The sequence below is a fragment of the Molossus molossus genome, unplaced genomic scaffold, assembly GCF_014108415.1.
Source record: "Molossus molossus isolate mMolMol1 unplaced genomic scaffold, mMolMol1.p scaffold_m16_p_16, whole genome shotgun sequence".
Taxonomy (NCBI): Eukaryota; Metazoa; Chordata; class Mammalia; order Chiroptera; family Molossidae; genus Molossus; species Molossus molossus.
In genome coordinates, this window is record NW_023425351.1 from 19,321,754 (window position 1) to 19,349,550 (window position 27,797).

Consider the following 27,797-nt stretch of genomic DNA (forward strand, 5'->3'; position numbering starts at 1 on the left):
CAAAGATCACTGTATTTTTTTGTCTATTCTCCTTAGAAATGGAGCCCCAACTATCCATTCAGAGGAAATTAGATAAAATTAAAGATATCATAAGACATGATATCCTTACTTGTGCCATGTTTCCCCAAACCTGCTATATGTTTTTAAATATCTCTTATTCTCTCAGCCTTCTGCATGACATGGCCATTCATTAGTATGACCAGTGGGTGTTTAATGTCAAATAAAAATATTTTAGTTGATAATGGGTAGTAAAATATGATTTTACATTTTAAGGACTTGGGAGGGTTAATTTGTTAGCTAAAAAATTAAAAGGAAAGAGGTGATTCAATTGGCCATTAATCACCCTTAATGGCTATTATTATTAATAATTTTTTTTCTATCGGTACATAATAATTAACAAAAGTAATTTTTGTATTCCACCCTTGCAATAAAATTGAAATAGAATTAAAACTATTTCTCAGCCCATTGCATCACAATATTAATAAAACCAATTCATTTTGTGTATACATTTCAAATATCAAAATAATATTGAAATAATTCTACCAATGCAGTGACTGAAACACTTTTATTATACACCATGACATAGGGAAGAAAGATGAAGAATTAAAGTGAATTAGAAAATCCATTTTATTACTTGGGTTTATAAGGTAGTTGTGAAAACCAAGTACTTAAAATGCTATTGGAGTCAATTATTGCCAACCCTTTGCAACAGTAATAACACTTCTGGCTTTTCAGTTGGCAATATTTAGAATCCTGTAGTGACCTGATTTTAAATACCATGTTATAATTACTAAGTTAAGAGCTAGTTTTTACTCCATTCCAAGATTTCATTACATGAATGTAAGATGATGGTTCAACAATGACACTAGTACTTTGAATGTCTTTGTGCGTGTGCAACATACATTCAAGAACCCAATTCTGCAAATGACATGAATGTTACCACACTGGATTGTATTGTCCTTTGTTAGTCATTTCCTCTGTTCAATAAATATGGAAGGACACAAACACCCTTTAATTTTTCAAGAGTTTGTTTTTTCTTCTGGACTTTGGTAATTAATTTTAGTATTTTTCCTCACATACTTCTTCATCCATTTTAGTGAGTTTTTGAACATTGGCAAAAAAGAAGGAAACACAAAATATATTTTGCAAACTCTTGTCCTGGAAGCTAATGTGCTTAAAGACAAGCAAAAAAGGTTAATTTCAATTTTAAAGAACTGTTTTTTAACTGAGATTAAAAAAAAAAAAAATCCTCCTTTGTCCTTGGATGGAAAAAAAAGCATAAGTGTTTCTCTACCTATTTACAAGTGGTATTTGCTAACCTCTGTGTCCTTTTGCCAGCATTTTTGTTCATATTGGCTTAAAATTCAGTGCATTAACATTGTTACACTCTTACAGCTAACATTTCTAGTTAGCTTTCATTTTAAAAACAAAATTTAATGCATTAGTGATCTACCAAATTAATGTCTTGGTCATCTTTGGATGAGTAGGCAAGACCATTTTTCAACAGTTATTGCTATGCTGTGGGTAATTTAAAAACTAAACCACGGATAATAATTGCTATTTCAAAGTGATGTCTAAATGGCAGAAGTCTCAAGCCAGGGAGCTGGAAGAGTCTTCCAAACTCTTTCAAAGAGGAAAGCGATCTCGACATCCTACACCCAGGACAAAGATCCCGGCATTACCGCTCTGCACTCAGCTACCTTTTGTATTTTCGCAAAATTGTTTGGGAATCCTCTCGAGGACGGTGCCATCCCCACAGGTCTGCAATAGGCAGTGACACCCTGGATTCCAGCCTCACGGGCAGCAAGGAGGCCGGGGGCTGGAGTCCTGGTGGCCACCTATCTACCGACCCCGAGAGAAAACTTTCAGTTGGAAAAAGTTACCTTTTTCCCCCAAGCTCTAACACTTGGCATTAAAAATTTTTACATGTGGCACTTTTATAACTCAATACAAAATGATTCCATGTCCCTTTTTAGTATAAATGCTTTCTCTTAGAAAGAAATGCCATTTGACAGTCTCTCCACCATTCACATGGTGAGGACAGAAATGAACATACTGGCTCTCGATGAAGAGAAACAAGTAAGTAGACTTAGTGGGCAGGGAGCTGTACAATTCATACACATTGGCATAATCTCCTGTGTTTTAGGAAAATAAAATGTTTTCTTTCATGAGTGTCTTTGCCTAAAAATAATTAAAAGAGGGAAGTCTGAGTTCACCAGGAAAGTTATCATTAAGCAGCTTGAAGTAAAGCATTTACACAGCTTGTCATTAAAATCAACAAAAAAGTGGTGGTATGTGATGACAAAAATCCTGTAGCTACCCTACAAAAATATAGTTGCATAGAAAAATTACAAGCTAAAGCAATCCATTCACAGTTTCTACATGTATTCTCGCTGTACACTGATCTAGCCTATTCTAAATGGAAAAAAAATATCTTTGGCTAGTAAGGTAGAAGCTCTCATGTGTTTACCTGAAATACAGGCACCAGATTGGTGCTGTCCTGGGATGAAATACAGCAGGGTATTTTCTAAGTGCACTGCAGCGAGGCAAATGTTCCCTTTAGTGTCTTCTAACCCTGGGAGGAGGTTTAGAAATTTTCAGGCTGCAAATCAAGGAAATTAAGGGCATTGGTGTTTGAACGTCTATCCCCACAGCCGAGGAGATAGAGGCAGAAAGGCAGCCGCTCTCCAGTGTGTCCCGAGCCCGCGCGACATGCTAAATTGCAGGCAGGCTGCGTCTCTGCTGGGGTGTCAGCTCCGGGTGCCACACGTCCACGATGAATATCAGCCGGAAAGACGCGGCGTCCTGCCACACCTCGTGCTCAAAGGAGTCGTCAAAGATGAGCACCTTGCCTTCTTCCCAGGTCCTGGAACAGAAAAACATGGATGCTTGCGATTCCGATGCTCGAGGATCAGAGCATGTCCACGAGCAGGAAGGCACGGCCATGAAAACCTGTGCAATGTGACCAGGTGACCGAACTACCAAGCCAGGGTTTAGTCTTTCCTTGGTGGTTAAGAAAGAATTTCAGGATTCTTACCACGAACATCAGTTTTAAACACTTAGCATTGAAGGTGTACAAAGAGCAGGAGACTGGTGATAAGGACATACTTATTCTTGTTAGAAACCCAGGCAAGGCTGGTTTAGTCAGGCAAGTGTTCAAATGCATGCCCCGGTGACCCATGCCCAGGCCGACGTCCTGGTCCCTGACGCCATGAATCCTCCCTGGTGGTTCAGAGATGAGTTTAGACCTACACACAGTGACTGGCCCTCTCGCTTCTCTATGTCCATAGGACACCTAGCAGGGTGTCTGTGTACCCCCAAATGATTCTCTTTTCAACCCATTCCATTTGTTAAAGCTTCATTTTGTGGAAGGGCAGATGAGATATATTTCTAATGTCATCTGTGAAGCAACTGGGTCATCCATGGAATATTTCCCATTGAAACATTCTTTAGAGCCGAGAGCACTACTTCCTGAGATACCTGCACTGGAGCTAAGATCTAAATATAGAGTTAGTCTAACTAAAGCAGTCAAGAGATGACTATGCAGTGGGTCATTTACACAATGCCTTTCAAATCCAGTGAAAGTTACCATGCTAATGTTCTCTTCTTTCTCAGATAGGTATTAACCGACAATATAGTGAATGCTAAGTTATGTTTTTAAAATAAAAAATTTTACTAGAAAATTTTCTTTAGATACTAGAATTCCACTCAAGAAGTTAAAATTTTATATTCTGGATTCACAAATAATGAAATTTATAGGAGGGAAAATGCTAGCTTGATTTCAAGTTACTACATTATCATAAGAAGTTTTCCTTAGGAAAACGATTTGTGTCTTCATGTTCATTACTAGCTGATTAATCAATATTAAATTAAGTAAGATCACATATTGCGGGTTTCTCAACCTTGGCACTATGGCCATTCGGGGCCAGGTAATTCTTTGCTCTGGGGGGCTGTCCTATGCTGTGAGCATCCCTGGCCTCCACCCACTAGATGCTAACAGCACCCCCTCAGCAACTGTGACAAAACTGTCTCCAGTCACTGCAAATGTGCTGGAGAAGGGGGGAGGCAAGTTCATCCCAGACATATTGAAGAGGAAAATCTCCAAATTTAAAATAACTAGTAAAGTAACAGACATTTGCAAGTTAAAAGTTCCTTGAAGTTGGAAACCAAACCTCTACTCCTGCTACCCCCTGTCGGCGCCCACCCCCACCTCCCACACACACCCTGTCGGCGCCCACACCCAGCCTATTGCCTGGCACTCAGTACACACAGGCTGCCCGGCTCTTTGCAGCAATTCCTCTGAGGTTCAGAGAGCTCTACTGGCGTCCCATCACGTGTAACAAAGAACAGAGATACAGGGATGCGCAAAAGTAGGTTTACAGTTGTTCATATGGAAAATAATACGATAATTAACTAAAATACAAGAATAAACTGTGTTTTGCATACTCACAACTGTAAATCTACTTTTGCCCAACCCTGCAAATAGACTCAGGAGAAATATATAGACTCAAATAAACGACAGACTATTTATTCATTACCATGCAATGACACACTTGAAAAGAAAGGCAAAGCTAAGGAAAGAAAAAAAAAATGACAAGAATAAAGAAGTGAAATGATCCATGGTTTATACATTTGATGGTCATTTTCTAGGTTTCACCGGTGGGACTGAGCAATATTAATGGCTGTCCCTGACAAGCATACAATATTGGCAGAAGCGAAGGGGCCGGGAGTAGTTTACTCAAAAGGGAAAGCCGTACACCCTTGTTCACGGCCGCATCACTCACAGCAGCAAAAGGTAAAAGCAGCCCAAGCGTCCGAGGACAGAGGAGTGGAAGAACAAAATGTGATATATACACACAGTGGAAGACCACCCAGCCTTAAAAAAGAAGTCTGCAATGTGGGTGACTCTTTAGGATATTATGCTCAGTGCAGTAAACTAGTCACAGGGGATAAATACTGTAATATCCCGCACACATGACATAGCTGGAGGAGTCAAATTCATAGACAGAAGTAGAATGATGGTGAGCTGTTGCTCAGTGGGCACAGAGTTTCAGTTCTGCAAGAGGAAGAGTTATGTGGGTAGATGGCGGTGACAACAGCATTCAACGAGTGTACTTACTACCACAAAGCTACATTAAAAATGGTTAAGATGAGCCCTGGCCGGTTTGGCTCAGCGGTTAGAGCGTCGGCCTGCGGTCCTGAGAGACCCGGGTTCGGTTCCCGCTAAGGGCATGTACCTCGGTTGCAGTTTGTCCCCGGCCCTGGTTGGTCGTGCGGGTGGCAGCCACTCGATGTGTCCCTTTCATGTCGATGTTTCTCTCTCTCTCTCTGTTCCTCTCTCTCCCTCCCACTCTACCTGAACAAAAAAATGGGAAAATGTCCTCGGGTGAGGATAAAAAAAAAAAAATAGTTAAGATGATAATTTTTTAATATGTACTTTATTACAAATACATAAAAAAGAGAGAGAACGGCAAAGGGGAGTGTGTGGTTGGAGAGAAAAGGGAGACAAGCCACAGCGTGAGGGAGGACTCATGGACTTGAAGGGAACCGGCTGGCCACCCTTAGCTCTCCAGTCCACCGTGTGACCCAGGGTGAGCTGCTTAGCAGATCTGCATCTGCATGGCTGATGTGAGGATCAGCATATGGTTGGCACATCACAGATACTCAATTAATGGTAGCAAATATAAAACGGAGGAAGAAAGAAAATATTGAAAAAATAGGGAAAACATAAAAGATAGAGGTGATAAGATTTAGCAGTGGTATAAATGCTACTAAAAATTACCTTGGTTATTCTTATGAATTGGCCTTCAATTCATAAGAATTGGCCTTCATCTAAGAAAACTGAACTCTTTCAAGGGGGTGAGATATCAAAAATATTGAAGAAAATCTCCCAAATATATTTTGTGATTTACACAAGTCATTCTTAGTTTTATTTTTGGATGGCAGAGAATTTGAAACCCACTTAAAATACTAGAAGTAATTAAAATAACAGAATAAGAAAATTCTAGGTTGCATAAAAAGACATTTTTTTACTAGAATCTAGGTCCAAGAAAGTAAAAGATTTAGAAATGCTTTATGGGAGAAAAATCTTGAACATTTCAGTCATGAATTTAAATTCCTTGTGAACGGGGCAAACTTCTGATGCTGGAACACGGCTGGCTCACGGACACCGGCCGGAAGGGCGACCTCAGGACCCGCTGGCTGTGGCTGTTCGGACATTCTGAGTGGGCGCGGACTGCTGAAACCACTACTGAAGCGGTTCTGTAAACAGGAATCCGGGAGGTATCCAGAGGGCTGGATCCTTTCGGGCCATCAGCCTCAGGGGAAGCCCGTCGAGCAGGCTTCCACTTGCCCTTCCGTTTTCTCTCACACATTTCCCAGCAACAGCAAAGATCCTCAACTACCTAATACGGATTCCGAAGCCTCGTCTCCTTCTGAACACTTAGGAGTGGTGTCTTCCCGTCACCGGCCAGAGCTAGATGACCGAAAGCGAACCCTAATGAAGCCGAGAGGGAGAAGCAAGGACAGCCGGCGCCTGGTGTGCAGACTGAGAGGGTGGGGGTTCAGGGGAGATACATCTCCCGCTGGGAAAGACTGGGTCAGGATAGCACAGGCGCCCGGCTCTCTCGGATAAAAAACAAAGGATCTCACTGCACTGTGAAGGGACGGGTTTTAGGCCGCTTGCTTGTGAGCAACGCTCCACGAACCCGAGAAGTTCCACGCGCGGAGGACACACGGAGAGCTCTCTGGAGAACAGGCTCCCACCGCCTTTCGTGGGGTTCAGGAAACAGGACTGGCGGTGGGGAGCTGCACCCCTTCCTGGACAGCCACCTCGACTTACTTCTAGAATGTCTTACTATTATGAGAAGAATGCCCCTTCCTGGTTTGCAGAAAGAGGCAAGAATCTCTGGCCACAAGACAAAGCAATATAAAATAATTCCTCAGTTTCTCTAGTTATTATAATTATAAATGATGATATAATGGTGGTAGCACATACACAACAAATATAATTGTGTCACAGAATTACTATCAATATTAATAATGCTAAGTAATGATGCTAGGTGCTTACACAGTCTTTCACCTAAAACTATGGATCTTATCTTAGTGAATTTTGCTAAAATGTCCTCAGGTGGGCAAAGGACATGATTCTAATCTTCCAGGAAAGAGAACACAAGCAAGTTCAGGTGTCTGCAGTGATACTGTGATCTCTGGAAGAAGCAGAAAGTCACTAGGCACGTTTTGCTTCATTATAGCCCAAGCCTTCAGCTCAAGGTCACAGCGCCAGGGGATGGCTCAGTGCCAGGAGATGCTATGCTAAGGGGTCTGTTTGGTATTGAAACAGGCTGAGTGGAATGCAAAACAGGGTCAGAGTTCAGCAACAAGGATACTTAACACCGCTCTTATGAATTCTGATCTAGTGAAATTCCTCAATCCAACTTCATTGGAAATTCTGGAACACAGTGGCATTGAAATGTAGGACTGCATTATCCCCACTTCTTCTCTCTCTCCTCCTAACACATACGAACAGAAACACACACACACACACACACACTCTCTCTCTCTCTCTCTCTCTCTTTCTTCCTATCTCTCTCCCTCTTCCCCTCTCTCCCCCTACCTACCTATCTGGACAAAGCATTTTTCTGGAAGCTAGACACCTGTGTTCTTGTTCTGACTGCTGCTAACTAGCCACATGACTGTGACGGAGCGCTCCACCTAGGGGCCTCAGTTTCCCCATCTGTGCAGTGACAGAGGCGGACATGATGGCTTCTGAGGCTCCTTTCAGCGCTTAAGTGCTAATCCTCTGAGCCGAGCTGTTGGTTAGTGCTGCAGTCCTCGTGTTACACTGCATAGGACATACTAATAAGCTTTCCTCTGAGAAATGGGCATGGTATTTGCGATTTTGTTTAACGTCAAGATATTGATGTCAACAAAAGACGGCTGGCCGCACAAAGAATCTTTCTGAACAGGCTGTGTATATATGCACCGCTCGGCTATCTCACATGTCACGGGGAGAGCCATCCCAGCCAGGCCGCACGGGGCTCCTCTCCACGCAGGCCTGGGAGCCCGCCCCACGCTGCTATCCAACCCCGCTGCCTCTCCCTGTAGCTCTGCCTTCCTCCTCTCGGGCCCAGGCCAACCAGGCGCAGAGGGCTCTGTAACACAGCCATGGAAGCCGGAAAAGGAGGACAAAGGGAAGGAGCAAAAACCTCACGAGGCCACGTTGATAGGATGCTTCCGCCCTCTTTCCCTCCCCTGTACCTGACGCCAGGGTACGGGTTTGGGGAGGGACAGGAGAAATGGGGCAGTGTTGTGCTGCTGTACCCCTTCCTCCCAGCCCCAGGCCTATCAAATCACAGTCCCCATCTGTGTCGGCACCATTTCATCACCAGCCCGCCCCTCCCACCCGCCTTCCTCCCTCCCCTCCTTCCTAACTCCTTAAAGCCCCACCCTCGTCCCCGTGAGACCACACTCCAGGGTACAGGAACCCCTCCAATGTTGCAGGAGTGCTTGGTCTCACTCCTTGGCACGTCGGGACAAGCGTCCCATGTCTGCAGTAATCAGACAAGAGAACAACAGAAGCTCAAATACACCAGGTGCACGTGTGAGTGAGGACTTCGTAAACACAGCTCTGAGTGCATTTCTATGGATTGCGTCCATACTCAAAACCACACAGAGACATACTCTTATTTTTCCCATTCTGTGGATGAGGAAATTGGGGCTTAGAGAGGTTACGCACCTTGTCTAAACCTATATTTAATAAGAGGAAAAGCCAGGATTCGAACCTGGTCATGTGACTTTAGTGTTCTTGATTTGCTTTCATGAAGATGCCTGATGCTAAAACGTGAAGCAAGAACTCAGGATGCATTTCCCATAGAGACAGTATTATAAATAGTCATGGTTCCAGAGCCCTATTAATAAAGATCATGAGTTACAAGCTTTTGGGGGATGGCCCAAGAGCCTCCGCATCCTTTAATATCCCATGGGAAAGTGGATTCCAACTTTCAGTTTGACAAACAAATGTTTGGATACAATTCATTTTCAACGTGGGAACTGCCATTCCCTGTGGAGGTGTAGATATGTAACTGTGCCTAAAAATAGCCACAAACATACCACGCTTACCAGAACAGGGGTTAAAGCTTTGTTGATGTTTTTACTCACCAAGTTGTTCAAAGGAAAGGAAGAAGAGGACGAAATGTTCCTAGTCAATAACAAACCTTCAGAAACATCCACTAAAAATGCCTATACTCCCAGAAGGGCAAGCAAGAATGGCGACCTATAGGTGGAAGGCGACTATATTTTGTGAAACAAATTATGATTTCAGGGAAACTAGCACAAATAAAAAAAAATAAAACAACGAAGAAAACCCTACCTCCTCTCGGACAACGAGCTCTGGAAAACTGCTCCCTGTCGCCTGGCCCAGGGAGGCCTGTTCCTGGTAGACGCGTCCTCTGTCCACACTGATAGTACTTCCACAGTAACAGCTAGAACTTTCGGGTTTCCTGTTACAGACTTCCTGTCCTCGGAGTCCATACCCTGTCCACTATCAAGAGAGCTAGCTTTTTTTCACTATGGGCATTACACACTTCTCTAATTGACACACTTCTTTTACGAAAAACACTATTTTTGTCATCAAGTACTTAGCCTGGCCCAACCACACTCGAGTTGAGGATTATTGAGGACGAGAATGCAGCACAGCACGAAGCAAGAACAACGGGAGGGGCACGGAGAGGGAGCTGACCAGCCCTCGGGATGAGGCTGAGAGGCACCCGTGCCCACCAGCTCTGCTGGGATGAGAACACGAAGCATTTCACTCTCCACAAAGTTGCCTCCCTGGCCCAATAATAGGTAAGTGGGTGGCAAGTACTTTCAATAATCACTGTGCCAAATACACCGTCTGCAAATTATTGTTAGCAGCGGGTACTTACTGTCACATGGAGTAGCTGTCCTGCAGTACAGGGGACATGGGGGGCTGCTAAGCTAACATTCCCTTTCAACATTGCCCTCCGAGCGAGCTCCAGGACAGGGCTTCCAACCCTCCCCACCTCTGGCAGGAGAACACAGTTAACCTACGCACCTCAACCTGGGAAGAGGGGCGGCAGCTGTCTCCTTGGCCGAGCACAGTCACCAGGAGTTTGCTGGGAACCTGGGTGACAGCTCCCCCTGCGGGTGTGCTGCTGAGCAGGTCTCCCAGCCTCACTATTGCACTTTGATCCCTTGAATTCTCGTTTGGACCTCGGCACCGTCCTGCTCCCCCTCTAGACTGCCCCCCGTCCTTTCACCCGGGGCTCCCTCCACCTCGGGCCTCTGATGGCCAGGGTCAGTCCCATACACTTTCCCTCTCCCCACCTGTTTCCAAGTGGATGTTTTATCTAGGAAATTTCCCCCAGGTATCTGTAAGCATTACAGACAGAAAAGTTAAAAACAGATAAATGAATAGGAGGCAGAAGGGAGGGGAGCAGAGCCAGAGCAACAACAAGTTCAAACCCTGAGGTAGAGCTGAGGACGAGGCCTGGCGCTCTGCTCTCTTCAGGCCGCAGGTCCTACCTGAGCTCCAAGGAGTCGGCCTTGCCCACCTCTGCCCTCCCCAGCATCCCCCGCCTCCTCCGAGTTTTCCCTGGGCCCCCTGCCATGTCCCTGCCCCTCTTCCCTTTGGCAGAAACCAGGAAGACACTAACTGAGTTCCCAGAGGCCTGCCGGATCCATTCCACCTCGGAAGAAACGGTTCTCGGCTCAGCCATCTCTGACTCCTCCTCCGGGTCCTCCCAGCTCTGCCCTCTGCTGCGCCATCACCCTGGTTCTCCGTTCTCTTCACACCTTCTCAAGGCAGATGTGCCCACGGGGCCTCTGCTTCCTCTAGAACCACCTGCTGGGCCTGCCTTTCAAACCTCTGTGTCCACACCTGACTTCTCTCCTGAGCTCCAGGCCACTACATCCAGCAGACTCCTGGACATGTCTACTGTGTTCCAATAGCAACTTAAATAAAACATATACAAACACTGAGCTCAGTATCTATTCCCCTGAACTCCTCATGCCTCCCAAGTTCTCAATATGGGCCAACGCATCAACACCCCTGCAGACTAAAACAAAACCCCCAGGTCAGCTGGACCTTCTCTGCCTTGTATCACACACACTCAAGATTCACTTGAGCAGATCTTTTAAAAAATTTTTTTAATGTTTTTATTGTTTTTTTAGAGAGAGAGGAAAGGAGAGAGAGATAGAAACATCAATGTGAGAGAGATACATCCATCAGCTGCCTCCTGCACGCCCCCGACTGGGGATCGAGTCCGCAACCTGGGCATGTGCCCTGACTGGGAATCGAACTGGGACCTCTCAGTCCATGGGATGATGCTCAATCCACTGAGCCACACCGACTGAGCACTTGAATAGATCTTCAGAACATCTCCTGCACCTGCTCTTTACTTTCCTTTTCTTCCCAGCATCCCAATTCCAGCTCTCCTTGCGTGGGCCACTGTGACAGTCTGTTAACTGTTCTTCCCACCCCCCACATAGAATTCACCCATGGCTTCCAGAATCACTTCCTAACTAAGGGCTGATCCCGTTCACTTGATATCAGAGCCCTCTAGGATCTAGCTTCTAACCCCTTCTTTCACTTTCCATCCTTATTCTATAGTACTGCTAAAGCATTTAAAGAAGGAGGCCATTGCATCGAGAGGGTGCCAATGTGTTGGTGGTGGCCTTCATAAGCAAACCAATACCTAAGCCTGAGTCAGTGCACTTGAATCTGAGAAAGTACAAGTTACCAACCAATCGCAAACAGCCACCAGCCTTTCCCACATAAAGCAACAGCAATGCTAGTACCAGTCAAACAATTTCTTTCCTTTGCTTCAGCATCTCCTCTAGAGCTGTCAGTGGAGTGCTCCTAACTGTCTTTGGTTTTATACTGCCTGATTCGGACTGATGTATGCTCATATAAACTCTTGAAAATGTTCACGTGCATTAAGTTACATTTTAACAGTAGCTATACCCTTGATTGCTGAAATCCCTCAATATTTCTCATTTATGGCTTGTCATTTTTGCTTCTATGACTTTACAGAAGCTAGTTCTTCAGCTGGGAATACACTTCTCACGATGCTTTCAATATCCAAATCCTTCCTGTCTTTAAAAATCACCTCTGACAAGATTCCCAAACATCAGCAGTAAATGAGCAACCTGCCCATTGACCCATCTGTAGCATTTTTATTTGTGCCTCTCTTATGACTCATGACATTCGAGCTTGTGTTATCTCCCTGATTAGACACGCCTGGCTCCTCTCGAACCTCCCACAGCACTGCGTCTCCTGCACCAGGCCCAGGCAGCTGGCATCTGCCAACCACTACACGGATGACTCCCGAACACCCACTGCCATCAGTCAGTCCTCTACCGAGGACCCCAAGAAATGTCTAAGAAGACCAACAACTGAGTTTCTGCTCTCCAGGAGCTACAGCCTACTCACAGAGCTGAGGCTAATATAAACTAATAAATAAAAAGCAACTGAAGACAAAGAATAGCATTGCTGAGAATATATACCATGTAAACGCTAAGAAGCCAGAGAGAGATTCCTTTTCCTGAAACTACATTGGATCTCAGGAATAGGTGTCATTTGGCTGGGAGTCCCAGGCGAGGGAGCGACAAGATTAGGACTAGAAAAGGCACGGGGAGAAGAGCCCTCACATCACATTCCTGCTCAGGCCAGGGCCTGGGCTAGGCCCCTCGTAGGCATCCTTTCACTCGATCCGCACAACCGTCCTGCAAAGCACATGCTATCACTACCAACTGTACAAGCAAGCAGGCTGAGGCTTGAGGGGATTAGGCAACGGGCCAAGGTCACATGAATTAGGTGGCAGGGCTGGAATCTGAACAAGGTGCCCACTTCCATGGCACCATGCTGACTCCTCTAGAGCAAAACCTAAACATCACCAGGGTGTTTTCTTCAGGAAGAGGAGTCTTTGTATTGTGGAATAAGAGTCTCGACTACCACCACCCACCCCAGTCTCCATCAGTTGCAAAGCAAGAGAAAGTATCCAGCTGAACGTAGCTTTGTGGTAATTAACACCCACCCTCTGAGGTGATGAATAAGAAAAACCGGTGGGAGCAAACGTACTTGGTTTCGTTGGCACACCGGATCCTGCAGCCTTCCTTGGGAATCACCAATCCCAGGTGCATTCGGAGCCTGCAGTTCGTGGGCCCCGTGTGCGGCCACACGTGAGTTCCTGGGTGCATGACGGAGTATTTGATCTGTGCAGAAAATATAACACAGCGTTCTTCCACTTATCAAGCAGTGGGGGAATTGCTAAATTAAAGTGACAGTACAAAATTACTGTCAGTTTGGATTAGAGCCTTTGTAAGACTCAGAATATTCTCCTCTGATTTCTTTGTGAAGGAACTAAAAATAAGTATTCCCTTTTTCCACAAAGCTATACACACCGAACATCTTCCACCCTCAATTCTGACATCAACTACATGAAATTCTTTCATTAAAAGAGAGTGAAAAAGAGGCATACGGGCCCTGGCCAGTTTGGCTCAGCAGTTAGTGCGTCGGCCTGTGGGTTCGATTCCGGTCAGGGGCACATACCTCGGTTGCAGTTCAGTCCCTGGCCCTGGTTGGGGTCGTGAGGGAGGCAACCAATCGATATGTCTCTCTCAAATCAATCTTTCTCTCTGTCTCTCACCCTCCCACTTTATCTGAAGATAAGTGGAAAAGTAGCCTCGGGTGAGGATTTAAAAAGAAAAAGAGGCATCTGTTGTGCCAAAGAAAACATAGATCAGTGGTTCTCAATTGTCCTAATGCCGTGACCCTTTAATACAGTTCATGTCGTGGTGACCCCCAACCATAAAATTATTTTCAATACTACTTCATAACTGTAATTCTGCTACTGTTATGTCTTAGGCGACCCCTGTGATAGGGTCGTTCGACCCCCAAAAGGGTCGCGACCCACAGGCTGAGAACCGCTGATATAGATGCTTCTTTGTAATCACCAGCATCCCCTCATTGCTATAAGCAAGTGTGCTCCTCCCAGCATTGAAAACACTCTTGGTACCTGTCCTCTTCTGCATCCTGTTGTCTCCGGGAATTTGTCTAGCAAAGAACAGGTTTTGGGAGCTCCTTTACAGGCATTTTCATTTTTTCTTCCTGGAACAATAAATGATAAAGGGGTTGTTAGGAATCAGCCACAGCAAAGCTCTGAGCGTCCTGCTTGGCCACATGTCCTCTGTACCGTCTCCTCACTGTGGGAACGAGAAGGCTGCAGGCACATGAGAGGACGGCGCGCTTTGTCCAGTAGCGGCTGTTTCAGAGTAAGAGCTGGGACTCTCCACGCACTGTGGACTCCCGGGCTAAGGATGTCTCGCTGGACAGAGCATGAGTCCACAGTTGTTGGCCCCGCTGTGGAGGCAGAACAATGGCCCTTTCCCAAGGACGTCCACATCGCAAGCCCAGAAACCTATGGAGAGGTTGTTACACAGAAAGAGGAAATAAAAGTTTCAGAGGACATTGAGAGTTCTAATCAGTGAACCTTAAAATACAGAGATTATCCTGGATTAACTGGGCCCAATGTAATCACAGGGTCCTTAAATGTGGACGAGAGAGGCAGAAGAGTCAGGGTCCGAGTGATACGGAATGAGAAGCACTTGACGGGCCGTTGCTGGCTCCGACGAAGGGGAGGGCGACAAGCCAAGGAATGTGGGCAGACTGTAAGCCGGGCCTCCAGAAGAATACGAACGTGTGACACTTTGATGCTAGCCCAGTGAGGTCTACTGTACACGCCTGACTTCCAGAACTCTCAAGGGAATAAACTGTGTTATTTTAAGCCACTAAGTTTGCGGTAATTACTTACAGCAGCCCCAGTAAACTAATACGACCTACTGCCAAAGGGGGGAGGGGGCTTGTATTTCTAACTTAAAAATGCATTTCTAGGACTATACTAAAGAATTACCTACACAATATTTTAAATTGGAATTTAATGTATTTTTCATTATATCGATCATCCTTTATCTATGGATAAAAAATAGGCTTTGAATGAAGACGGGAGGAGGTCTTTGAGAGATAATGTTTTCTGAGTTACTGGGTCAGAAAGAGATTCTGGGACATAGTGTTAAGCATCCTAGGCTATGCAAATTTCATCACCTACAAAATCGCTATTTCTTAGGGAAGATGTGCTCAGGAACGCACACAGCATCACTTACTCTCACGGAAGAGTAAAACAATGAATGGAGTTTTTAAAAGATAGAAACATTTTAATTTCCTATTCAAGATTCCTACAAAGGAATGATACATCTAAAGCTGAGTTTAAGTTTATTTAATGAATGCTGGCTGTGTCCTAAGATAATCATGCACTAAGACTGAGTAATAAGAAATGCAATGTAAAGGTGTTCTCCTCAATCAACTGGAGCTCAGCACTCTAGAAAACAGCATCTATACCTACATCAGCTTTTCCTACTCTTATATGTTAGTTGCTCTTTTCCCTTACTAATGGAGTACCCTAAGTGAGTTAAATGTTCAATGTCAGTTTTTATAAACAGATTCCTGATAAGAGAAAAGCGAAATAAGCCCATCAGAGAAAGACAAATATCACATGATCTCATTTACTTGTAGAGTATAAAGAACAAAATAAGCTGATGGACAAAATAGACCCGGAGACACAGAAGTAGGGTTCAGACTGGCAAACCTCAGAGGAAGGGGGAGGAAAGAGATAACCCAAAGAACTTATATGCATATATGCATAACCAATAGACATAGACAACAATGCTGGAGGTGGGTGGGGTGCGGGATCAGGAGGAGGGTGTCAGTGGGGGAAAAGGAGAAACATCTGTAACAAAAATAAATAAATTAATAAAAAATAAAAAAAATGTGTTCATAAAAGTAAAAAAAAAAAGAATAAATAGATTCCTGTGGAAGTTATCATAAAGTATTTTCAAACCGTAGCTTTCCATCCTTCCTCCGTGCAGGACCTGGGACAGCCTGGCAAGACGCCCCAGTTCCGGGTTCTGTGCTGTCCAGCCAGCGCGTAAGTGAAGCCTGGTGGCTTAAGGAGCAACCAGAGGTGAGTGGACTTCCCATGGGCACGGGCGGGAGGGCTGAGCACAGGTGACCTGGAGAACAGGTGCATCTTACCTGGATTAGGTAGTGAATGGGTAACTTAATGAATGTGTCACTAGAATTGCCACTTGTTCAGGACCGGATGAGTGAGCACCTCTAGCCACATAAATCTTTTCTAGTCTGCAAACACAGGTTCTGTTGGGAAGAGCCGTGTAGTAGAAGTTTGACGTTCGTGGATTGCCATTGGGCATTTCAACTGTTCACACGTGATCACGAGGGCAGGGCTGCCACAGTTCCGGGCACCAGGCACCGCTCCCCATGCTTGGAAAGGTGCACGTGCTGCCCACACCGCCGGGTCGGAGCAGGAACGCCCGCCCAGCTGGACCCAGAGTCCATGTTCTTGACTGTGACCTACGGCTGCCTCTCCACTACTGTTATTATTACACAACATAGGATTATTACAGAATAAGAACACTTAGCACTAACATTTATTGAATAACTGAGTCAGACCTTTCATAAGAGCTATTGATCCTCATAACAACCCCAGACTTTGGGCACTATTTTAATGGCCATTTTTCAGGTGAGGAAGCTGGAGCTCAGAGGTTCTGGAACATGCCACCACACAGCCAACAGGGTGCAGCAGGCCCCCACGCCGGGATGGCTGGTCTCCAAAGCCTGTGCTGTAGGCACGTCTGTCCCTTCACTGCAGGGCGGGTTGGAAGGCAGCTGCGCAGCAAACTCAGCCCGGGAGGAAACTGTCCGCAGCCGAGCCCCGTGAGGCTTTGCTGCTGTTTCATTATTTCTTACCAAACTGGAAGTAACTCTTATGTTACCAGCTTTGTTTCTTTGGGCAGCTGCCCTAGAACGAGATCTAGCTGCCCACGCAGACCTGAAAGAATCAAATGAATTTTTCATTTACATACGAGTACACTTCATGTGAGATGCACGGAGCTGGCGGCTTTAAAGGCCCGGGGTTGTATTCTACAGCTAGGACGACAGCACACTCGTCTGTGTGTCCCGCTGATCAGCCGACAGTGGCTACTTAGGCACTGTGTTGAGAAGGAGTCAGAAGTTCAGCTCAAGCTCATTCAGAAAGGGAACTGGGGTCAGGCAGCACCATCTCCTACAGGCTCTGGGGGAAAGAACGACTGCACGTGTGCAGCATGTTTGCTAACTGTATATTTTGGTGCTCACTGTTGGGGATAATTAATAAATTCAAGCAAAAAAGATGTTCCATAATATTCACATAGCAATCTGAAAACTTATCTGTGGGGAAAATCACTATTTATATTGTCGATTCTTTCTCCAACTCAAAAAAGTTGATTATTTAAAAAGGAATAAATATACTTCAATACTGAGTATATTACTTAGAGATTTACCACAATTCCCAATTACCACTCGGATAGAAACAAAATTTGCAGCCATACCTTCAAGGCCTTCAACAATCCAGCAGCACCCTCTTCTAACTAGATTAGACAACTAAATTGAATATTCATCCGTTTCTTTGTCTGACCTGAGCTCTCAGTGTGTCTAAAACCCTGCCCCCCTACCCCCCCCCCCCCCCGCCTGCTCCCGCCCCACCTGCCACAGCATTCTCTCTCTCCTGGCCCTGAGTCAGCGCATCTGCCTTCAGAGTCCCCCCTGCTTCTGTCAAGCTATGACAGTACCTGCCTTAAGGATTCTTTAAACTATAAACTTGTTTCCAGAAAGCGGTGTACCCAGATATCAGTCCATAGTCTTAAGTGCTTTTATTAATAAAGAAGACAGAATGAAGTAAGTTTACTAAGGCATTCCAACTGAAAACTTTAAAAGAATAATAAAATGAACAGTTAAAAAAAAAAGAAACAAAAGAAGGAAGAAAAATACAAAAGCAGGAATTAGATGGGAAGTAATTTTATGAGATTTTTAACAACATAATTTCACTCTGTCAAACTTAAGAAATAAAAAATATGCAAATTTCATTCAACTGGAAAGAGGATTTAACAATGCCAAGAAAGTGAAAAATATTGTAAGAAAACTACTCTTAATAATTCATGGAACTCTGAGAAGGACTCTTTTTTAAAAATGATTGTTAATCCCTGGTATCTCTATCAATGTTGATGGTTCTTTTAAACCTATAGCCCTTGTAGACTTATAAACAGCTATCTTATTAATAAGTCCATTTTTTGGTTTGGACTTTTCAATTATTATTTCAAAAGAAACACATATTAATTATAGAAAATAATAAAGGGAAAAAATAATTAACGAAAAATCAGGTATAATCAAAATGTGAAAACTTACAAGTCAATCAATACTGTATGATTCTACTTATACGAGGCATCTAAGTGGCCACATCCACAGAAACAGGAAGTGCATGGTGGTCACCCAGGGCTTGGGGAGGGAGAATGGGGAGTTGTTAATAGACACAGAGTTTCTGTTTTGCAAGATGATGAAGTTTCAAAGATTGATTGCATAATATGAATATACGTACTTAACACTATCAAATATACACTTATAATTGGTTTAGATGGTAAATATTAGGTTATGTGCCACAATTAAACATTTTTTGAATATGCATAAACTCAGTCAAAAGGTTGCCTCCAAACAAAATGTCTTAATTATTTATTTTCTTTTCTTCTTTTAAATCCTCATGCAAGGATATGCTTTATTGATTTCAGGGAGAGAGATCGATGTGAGAGAGACACATCCATAGATTGTCTCCCACATGTACCCCGACTGGGGTTCAAACCCGAAACCTGGGTATGTGCCCTGACCAGGAACCCAACCTACAGCCTTTTGGTGCATGGGATGACACTCCAACCAACGGAGCCACCTGGCCAGGGCTATTTTCTTTCTAGGGCTATGCCCTATAATGCTGTACATAATTCAACTTCATCAAGCAACTGTTTTTAGCAGAGACTGTTTCTGGAAATTGCTGTCAGGATGCATGCTGTTCTGAAGCATGTTCTAGGAGGCCCAATAACTTCTATGAAGCATAAGGATGCTAATGAAACTGCGGCATCAGGTGAACTGGTCAATGCTTAAGGCCAAAACAGTGGGCTCATTTTAGGGAGATGTTAATAGATAAAACTAGCATATTATCCACATATTGACCTTATTGCTCCATTTAGAAAAATCTTGTTGGTGAAAAGCTGATCGTCACTTGAAATCATGTGATCTCTCTTCTGATGTATGTTTCCTGGAAAACATCACTGAAGCAGTTTTCTCTTACGTGTAAAGCATTCGGAAGCGTAACTGAGATTGTGCCTATTTGGCCCTTAATGTAAACCATCTGCTTATCATCCTCTGTTTCCTTCGTGTGCTGAAGCTGGGCAACACGGGCTGTTTAGTCTCCAAAATGGGTTAAAGCTGATGTTAAGCCAGCTTGCCCTGAATTTTCAAGAAGAGAAGTGGAAAGAGACTTTAAGATAAAATTCAATGCTTCTCATTTTAAGGGTTGATATACTAACATTGAGCACACAAGCTACTGGAGCCCAGTCTATGTGCCTTTGCCTGAGTTCAGCTCAGGGAATCTGAGTGCATGTGAACCACTGCTCAGTCTTGAAGCTCAGGTGCCAGTAATTATTGTCCTGTCACTGTGGTGTGTCATCCTCTCCGACAACTCTCACCCGCGGTGACATCATTTTGGCATGCAGCACTATCTCTGTTTCCCACGAGCAATGAGGTCGGGGACGCTCCTCTCCAAGGCGCTGGTGAGCACCTGGTGGCTCTGCAGACACGCTGCTCAGCCAGTTACTGTTACATGTCATTTACCAGAAAAGATCAGGAAAAGCAGAACACTATTTTACATTTATCCAAATACACGTGTGAGTATACACACATGTGCACACATATATTTACACACACAAATAAGTGTTCACACATAGTTTTAAAAAACAATAAATGGCCTTGGCAGGGTTAGAGCGTTGGTCCACAGACCGAAGGGTTGAGGGTTTGATTCCAGGTCAAGGGCATGAGCCTGGGTTGCAGGTTCAATCCCTGGCCCTGCGCAGGGTTGATGGATATGTCTCTCACATCAATGTTTCTGTCCCTCCCTTCCACTTTATCTAAAAATCAATGAAAAAATATCCTCGGGTGAGGATTAACAAAAATAAAAATTAAAATTAAATACAAACTAAAACATTAAGAAAACCATCCATGATTTGGAGAATCCCGGCTCCGGGAAGTGCCGCCAGACTGGCGTCCGCTTGCGGGAAATGGCGGGCTCAGGGGGCCCTGGGAGTCGGGCTCACCTTGCTGCCACAGGGTAAACTGGCTCCAGTCCCCCTTCTCCCTCAGGTTTTCATCTTCGGGCAGGAAGAGGCCTTTGCTTCTATCCATCACCGCGAGGCCTTCGTCTCGGATCAACTTCCAGTTTCTTTCTAAGGACTAGAGAGGAGATTTGGGTTTTACTGCACTGAAAATATGTCAGGTAGGACACCTTATAATGACTCCCAGCTTTTCGTTTGTCTGATTAATCGAGTAATTAAATTTTACTCACATTATCTTTAAAAAAATTTTTTTTATTGATTTTGAGGGAAGGAGGGGGAGAGAGAGAGAGAGAGAGAGAGAGAGAGAGAGAGAGAGAGAGAGAGGAGCATCAGTTGCCCCCTACTGGGAATTGAACTGGCAACCTTTCTGTGCACAGGATGACGCCCAACCAACCCAGCCACACAAGCCAGGGCAGCTCACATCATCTTTATCATCCGTTGGTGGATATTCAGGTTGTTTCTATATTTTGGTTATTGTGAACAATGCTGCAATGAACATGGGGTACAGATACTGCTTCGATATGCTATGTTCATTTCCTTCAGATACATACCCAGAAGTGGAATTGCTGGGTTATATGGCAGCTCTATTTTTAATATGTTGAGGAACCTCCGTACTGTTTTCCATAGTAGCTGCACCAAACTTACTAATTTTATACTATTGATTTGTGTCAAAATCTACAGCTGCTCCCGTACCCACCCTGCTTTGTGCTGGTCACCTATACATAAATAATTCCAGCACTACTTCATCCCAAGTAGGTAATTCATAAATAGCAAGTCAAAGATTTAACTTCAGTAGATACTCAAAAGTCTTCAGTTTGGCAGGTCCGCCGAGTGAGGGAATATAGTGGTTTTCTCAAGAATGCCAAGACCGTGGAAAGAGAAAAATGCAGTCTAGATATACACATCTTCTCTAAAACACATGAATCACCTATACTCCCTGCAGCTACTGTAGCTTGTCCAAGTTGCCAGATAGATCTGTTAGATTCTTGTTAAATTGTCATACAGAAGAGAGGAGAATTACCTCTCTAATACATGAAATTACTTTCCCAATGAGGTTATTGGCACCTTACAGGCAGGTTTTTCTCCTCCTCCTGGTATTTTAGAAGTTTCTTTCACTTCTTTTGAAAGCAAAATTTAGAGGCATCTTTGAAAGGAGCTGATCTTTTGTTACTAAAATAGGGCACAAAGCCCTAGGCAAAATGTTAAAGTAATTGCATCACTAAATAAAATTTTACTTAGGCCCTGGCCGGTTTGGCTCCACAGTTAGAGCATCGGCCTGCAGTCCAGAGAGACCGGGGTTTGGTTCCCGCTAAGGGCACGTACCTCGGTTGCAGTTTGTCCCCAGCCCTAGTTAGGGTCGTGCTGGAGGTGGCCACTCGATGTGTCCCTTTTGTGTTGATGTTTCTCTGTCTCTCTTCCTCTCTCTCCCTCCCACTCTATCTGAACAAAATATTGAAAAGTGTCCTCGGGTGAGGTTTAAAAAGAAAAAAAATTTTACTTGGGAGCAAGTCGCTTTTGTGTGTGAAATGCTGTCATTCCTGCCCCCCTCACCTCCTCTCCATGTCTCCAGGGAAGTGTTGCTGATGTACTTTTCCATGAGCAGTGGTGATATTTAAAGAACATTTTTGTGTCCTTTTTTTATACATAGCACCCAGGGGTTGGGTGACAGGTTCACACTCAAAAGAGACACTGCAGCAGAAGGGTCTCCCTCGTCCCCAACTTGAAACTTGTGCTATGAGGCCATGAGCTTGCTCAATAGAAGCCAAGGATTTCTAGATTATTTTCATTATAAAATAGCCACTCATCATTTTCTCTTTCAGGTTCCGTACTTTGTCATAGGATGCTACAACTGGAAGGACCCATCGTTAATGAAGTGGAAACTTTTTCACCGCAGGGTGATGGAACAACTCTTGGCGTGCCTAATGAGCTCCACATCTCACAGTCTAGTGGCCAGAAGTCGTTCTGCGCCCCCTTGACTGTTCCTCAGGCACCTGCAGGAGGGGAGAGGTGAGGGGTGGTGGCCCTGGGGACGCTGCTCCCCTCTGGAGCATGAGTGATGGATGGCTCCCCCGGCTCCGGTGCAGGGGTTTGAGGCACCGGTCAGGCTGGGGTTCTGGTGTGCACAGTCCTTGGAGAACAAAGCGCCCCCCCCCGGCACGGTGCACACCTAAGAGACTTCAAATTCCTGACAGGCGGGAAAACCTGACTAACCAAACGATCACACCGATTAAATCTGGTGTGAGGACGAACAGCACAAAGATAACCACCACCATCATCTCCTACGTGGTCAGTGTACACATGTGTTCTACCAAAGTAGTGGCTGTACCATGACAGCGATTTCCAACCGGTGTGCCACCAGCGTTTAAAACATGCAGTACCTGACTTCTTCGTCTGGGGCACTGACCTCTTTCCCCTCAGACTGTTACTTTAAAAAATGACAGCAGCCTACACAACAATAGCCATCTGGTGTGCATGAATCAAAATTGTACCTATTTTTAATTTGGTGTGCTGCAGAATTCTAGCAATTAGTTTGTATGTGCCGAGAGATGAAAAAGGTTGAAAATCCCTGCACTAGGGGTGCTTTTCAATCTTGGCAAAACACGGCAGGGCCTCTTTTGTGGGCGGTAGGGAGAAATCTGGGCTGGGACCTGCTAATGTTACTTGTAAGCACAGAGCAGGATAACACATTGTATAAAATTCACATGGTTAGAGGGGATTGTGTGTGTGTGTGTGTGTGTGTGTGTGTGTGTGAGAGAGAGAGAGAGAGAGAGAGAGAGAGAGAGAAGATACAAATTTTCTCTATAATAATATTATTCAATTTCCTGAGAGGGCAAAGAATTCCATTTTTTTTAGGAAATTTCAACAGGAATTTGCAGGCTGCCTCCATTTTTAAAGGTCTCCCATGAAATATTACTTCCTCGACCCTAAATTAATCCATTTCATGAAACTGAAGAGAGAAACAAATAGGGCTGGAATTTGAGCTGGTGGCCCTGCAACCAACAGCTTCGAAGTCACACGGCCTCTGTGACCACCTGCCCTCGGAGGGGAGGTGGGACTGTTGTCACAGGGCCACCTCAGCTGCGCTGGGCTCTGCTCGCCTGCAGGCGGAGCTCCGAGATCCGAGCCTCATTAGTCCCAGGATCGGCTCCAGCTCTTTAATCCCAGCCCTGGTCCACGTCAGGGCATCTTCCTCCATATTCTGCTCATCCCCCTTGAACAGTACATATTTCTCTTCAACATCAAATTAGATTAAGTCCTTTTTTTTCCCCCTTACCCGAGGATATTTTTCCATTGCTTCTTAGATAGAGTGGAAGGGAGGGAGGGAAGGAGGGGGAGAGAGAGAGAGATATCAATTGATTGCCTCCCATACGACCCTCACCAGGGCCAGGGATCAAACCTGCAACCCAGGTACAGGCCGTTGACCAGGAATCGAACCTGTGAACCTTCGGTCTGCGGGCCGATGCTTTAACCGCTGAGCCAAACTGGCCAGGGTAGATTAAGTCCTTTTTAAAGACTTCTCTTAAAACTGATTTGTTGAAGAAAGTCTTTAGAGAAGCGAAGTAAACCCAAACTAATTCTTTTTTTTTTTAATCCTCACCTGAGGACATTTTCACATTTTTTGTTCAGATAGAGTGGGAGGGAGAGAGAGAGAGAAACAGCGACGTGAAAGGGACACATCGATTGGTTGCCACCTGCACGACCAACCAGGGCCGGGGACAAATTGCAACTGAGGTACATGCCCTTAGCGGGAACCCAACCCGGGTCCCTCTGGACTGTAGGCCGACACTCTAACCACTGAGCAAAATCGGCCAGGACCCAACCTAATTCTTATTTAACTGTTTCTCTTACTATTTTCATTGGATTAAAAAAATACACTTTAAACATTTTTTTAATTTAGTGCTTACAGCTCTTTTTAAATTTGTCCAGTAGGTTTTCTGATTCTCACCAGAAGCCCCCTAACACAAAAAAAGAAATATACACATTTTTTAAAAAGTCAAATATTCCTATAGGTCTTTTGACGAAAGCAGCCGTCTGTTCCTCAAGTCCTCCTCAGCCCTGGGCACAACCCCAGCTACGTCCTTCAGCGAGTGAACAGTGTGTCTTCTCTCCCCTGATCTTCACTGTGCGATACAGTCAATTTCACGAGTCTTTCATACATCTGGGGAAACTCACATTCAGGTTTTATAATATTTTGACAATGAGGTATCATTTACACTTGAATTGTAATGACTACAGAATTTTTAAAATTCTGCCCACTTTTCTTTGGCTTCATTTTCCAGTGCTCTCACCATTATTACTTCTTTACTGAAGGAAAGCTGGAAAATCTCCATCCTCTTCTCCCCTTGGCAAAAAAACGTCACATAAGCGATTACTTTTCTTTCTTTCTCTCTTTTTCTGCAGAGACCCACAGTGGCCATCTGCCTTCTCTCATCTGAACAGACTGCTACCTGGGCTTGTTGGACAACGGTCTTCGGCCTCTGCCTGGCACGGGGCTCCCTAATTATTGAATGCTAGTTGTTCCTTAGAAAGAACATACCACAGATAAAATTGAATTTCTGAGCATTTCTGAAGATATACATACACTTGATTGAAGGCCTGGCATGGACAGAATTCTAGGTAGTAAATAACTTCTTTTTAGAATTTTGAAAGCCTTGATCCAATGCATTATAACTTTTAGTGCTGCTGCTGGGAAATCTGATACCTTTGGGTTCTTTTTTGGGGTCTCTAGAAGTTTTATAAAAGTCAGACTAATGTAGTGTTTAGGGGTATAAAATCTAGAGTCAGACAGCCTGGATATGAAATCTGACTCTGCCACTTATTAGCCGTGTGTTAATGGGCCAGTTTACTTAACCCCTCTGTGTCTTAGGTTCCTCATTTATAAGGAGAGTAAGATGCTACTGCTTCCCTCAGGAGTCTCTAAGAAGTTTACATGTGCTAAAAGTACGTGTGCTGTATGTAAATATAGCTCTGATGATAAAGATGAAGATTTCAAGATCTTATTTCTGGTTTCCTGGCGTTCCATGGCGATGAGCCTCAGTGTAAACGTTGGAAACTCAGCAATCCCTTCAGTATGGAAATCCATCCAACCACACTCCAAATATTTTCTCCTGCAGGAAAACAGGACCATTCAGAGAAACGTTTTTGCCGAGGTAGGTAGTAAGCGCTGCAGATTGCTAAGTAAGGGAGGTTGCAACGGAAAATCACTAATAAACGACATGAGTTTGTTAGTTTTGCCAGGACAAAATTCCACAGACTGGTGACTTCAACACAGACGGTTGTGGTCTCCCCGTTGTGGAGGCTGCAGGTCCACGCTCTAGGCGCTGGCCGGGTTGATTCTTTCTAGCCCTCTCTCCTCTGTTGCAGCTGGCCACCTTTCCACAGCGTCCTCACGTGGTCTTTCCTCTGTGCTCACGCACCCTTCTGTGTGTCCAAACTTCCTTTTCTTAAAAGGACACTTGTCCTATTGCATTAGGGCCCACCCTAACAGCCTCATTTTAACTTAACTATCTCTTCAAAGGCCCTATCTCCAAATACAGTCACATTCTGAGGTCTTGGGGGCACTAGGGCTTCAACATATGAATTTGGGGGGGACACGCTCAACCTATACCACGAATGCAAATTCCGGTCAAAACTAGCTCCAACTAAGAAAGCAAACAGCCAACGGAAGGGGATCAGGAATAAATTCACATCAGCACAAGAATAAGAAAGAATTTTATAGGAGCCAAATAAACTATAGTCATGGAAAAGGCAGGAAGAGCTATGCTTTTAACACGTGGACAAAACATAATACAAGAACTCGTAGAACGCAGGCTAACATACACAGGATTAGGTAAGTAACTATGTGATTTGCTGTTAAGAAAACACAGACATTGGCATTTGAAAAGTCCCAGAGATGTGTATGTATATTGAAAGGGTCTGACTCTAAATTTAGAAAAGGCACGTGGCAAAGTTTACGCATTAAATTGGAGTTAGAATGAACTGATGACAATTGCACTTCGGTACAATGTATACCACGTTTTACTTAATTGTCTAAGAATGTGCTTGTTTTAGTTCATTATTTTAAGAATTATATCTGATTTTTTTTAGAGCTAAACTCAGTTTACTTAAAGCTTAGCTAAAACATGCCTATACTTTACATTGTGATCATAAGACAGGGTAGCAGGACACTCTGTCTTAGAAAGAACACCTGGGGGTGGGGGGCAGCCCAAGTGCTGAGCTGAAGTTAGGAAATCAGAGCAAATACAATAATGAATCTAATGCCTTCACAGCGAACTCTCTTTGCAATAATTTTAATAAAATCTCTTAGGAAATTAGTAGCATTAAAGAAGTAATCTCTTGCCCTGGATGGTTTGGCTCAGCAGTTGGAGTGTCGGCCTGCAGACCAGAGAGTCCCGGGTTCGATTCCCACTAGAGGCACGTACCAAAAAAAAAAAAAGCAATCTCTTGCTGGTCCTAATACATTTTAATCAAATTTCCTGTTTTTCAATGTTGATAAAGGAAAACATCTGACATTTATGGTTGTGAAAATAAAGACCAACCAAGCGAGAAAGCAAAGGCTATTTATTCAAAGCTTGCTAGAGCGAGAGTCAGCCACCATCACGCGCGCTTTGGCGCAGAAGTAGGAAAGCTTCACAGTGAAAGCTTCCGGACACCTGGTTTGGAGGCTGGCCGGGCGGCCCGAGCGGGCTCACTGGAAGTGGGGGTCTCACGTGACTGGAGTGTGTTTGGCTTTCTCTGGTTGGTCTTATGTTGGCAGCAGGGACAAAATCAGGGAAGCTGTCAGTTACTAATCAAGTCCTGGCCAGTTTGGGCCATATGCACACAAGTTACTGTTAAGCTTCCTGGATTGTCACCAGGGCACAGCTTCCCACAAGTCTGACCCATGCAAGCTGGCTTCCCGGGTATTACTGCAGACAGGGGATGGTTTCCCGGGCTGTTCGGTGCAGGCTGTGGGTCAAGGTTCTACTGTTACGCATGGTCTGGCCATTGTCTGTTTGTCTCTTCAGTCTCTCATCCTCCTCTCTGAAGGAAAAGGTAACACACGGCTGGGAGCACTGGGGCAGGACAAGAGTCTGGAGAACTGAACTTTGCTCTTTTCAGACGGCAGGAGAAACGTTTCTTTCTCCAGGAGAAAGGAGGAAAGATAGTCCAGGTTGCCAGGAGAAACATGCAGCCTGAGCTTCTAGGACTCAGACAGCAAAGAAGACCCACAGTCTTTAGACTGTAGCCCAGACTGGCAGGGACACTGGCCAACATTCTCAGTCGAAGGAAGGTAAAGGAGGGGCCAAGGGTTCCTGAGTGGCTCTACCTACTGCAGATAGTGTGCTGAGCTGTGCCCTTGAGGGAGCTACAACTATGCTCAGACTCCCAAAGTCAAGGGGCTGAAAGTCTGATTGGGAAGCTTTCTGTGAATACATAAAATAAATCACCTGATAAACGGATAAGCAAATTATCTATAATGTGTATGTGATACCATTGTAATTACCTAGTTATTAGCAACAGAAACGGAA

General features: G+C 44.6%; 1 protein-coding gene and 1 non-coding gene across 2 annotated transcripts in view; one reads left to right on the top strand and one right to left on the bottom strand.

The window, feature by feature from the left end:
* Nucleotides 1–584: 584 nt before the first annotated feature.
* The window catches only part of ASPH (aspartate beta-hydroxylase), a 190,949-nt gene continuing 163,736 nt past the window's right edge, over nt 585–27,797 (bottom strand). Inside the window, exons 22-25 of the mRNA XM_036263701.1 lie at nt 20,269–20,404; nt 14,040–14,131; nt 13,103–13,236; nt 585–2,866 (exon numbers count right to left, since the gene is read on the bottom strand). Coding sequence (XP_036119594.1) covers nt 2,716–2,866; nt 13,103–13,236; nt 14,040–14,131; nt 20,269–20,404 — 513 coding nt within the window. The 3' untranslated portion in view covers nt 585–2,715. The remainder of the gene's footprint in view (nt 2,867–13,102; nt 13,237–14,039; nt 14,132–20,268; nt 20,405–27,797) is intronic.
* On the top strand, nt 24,182–24,243 carry LOC118631907. Its single transcript, XR_004959910.1, has one exon. It is a non-coding gene; the product is annotated as a U7 small nuclear RNA (small nuclear RNA).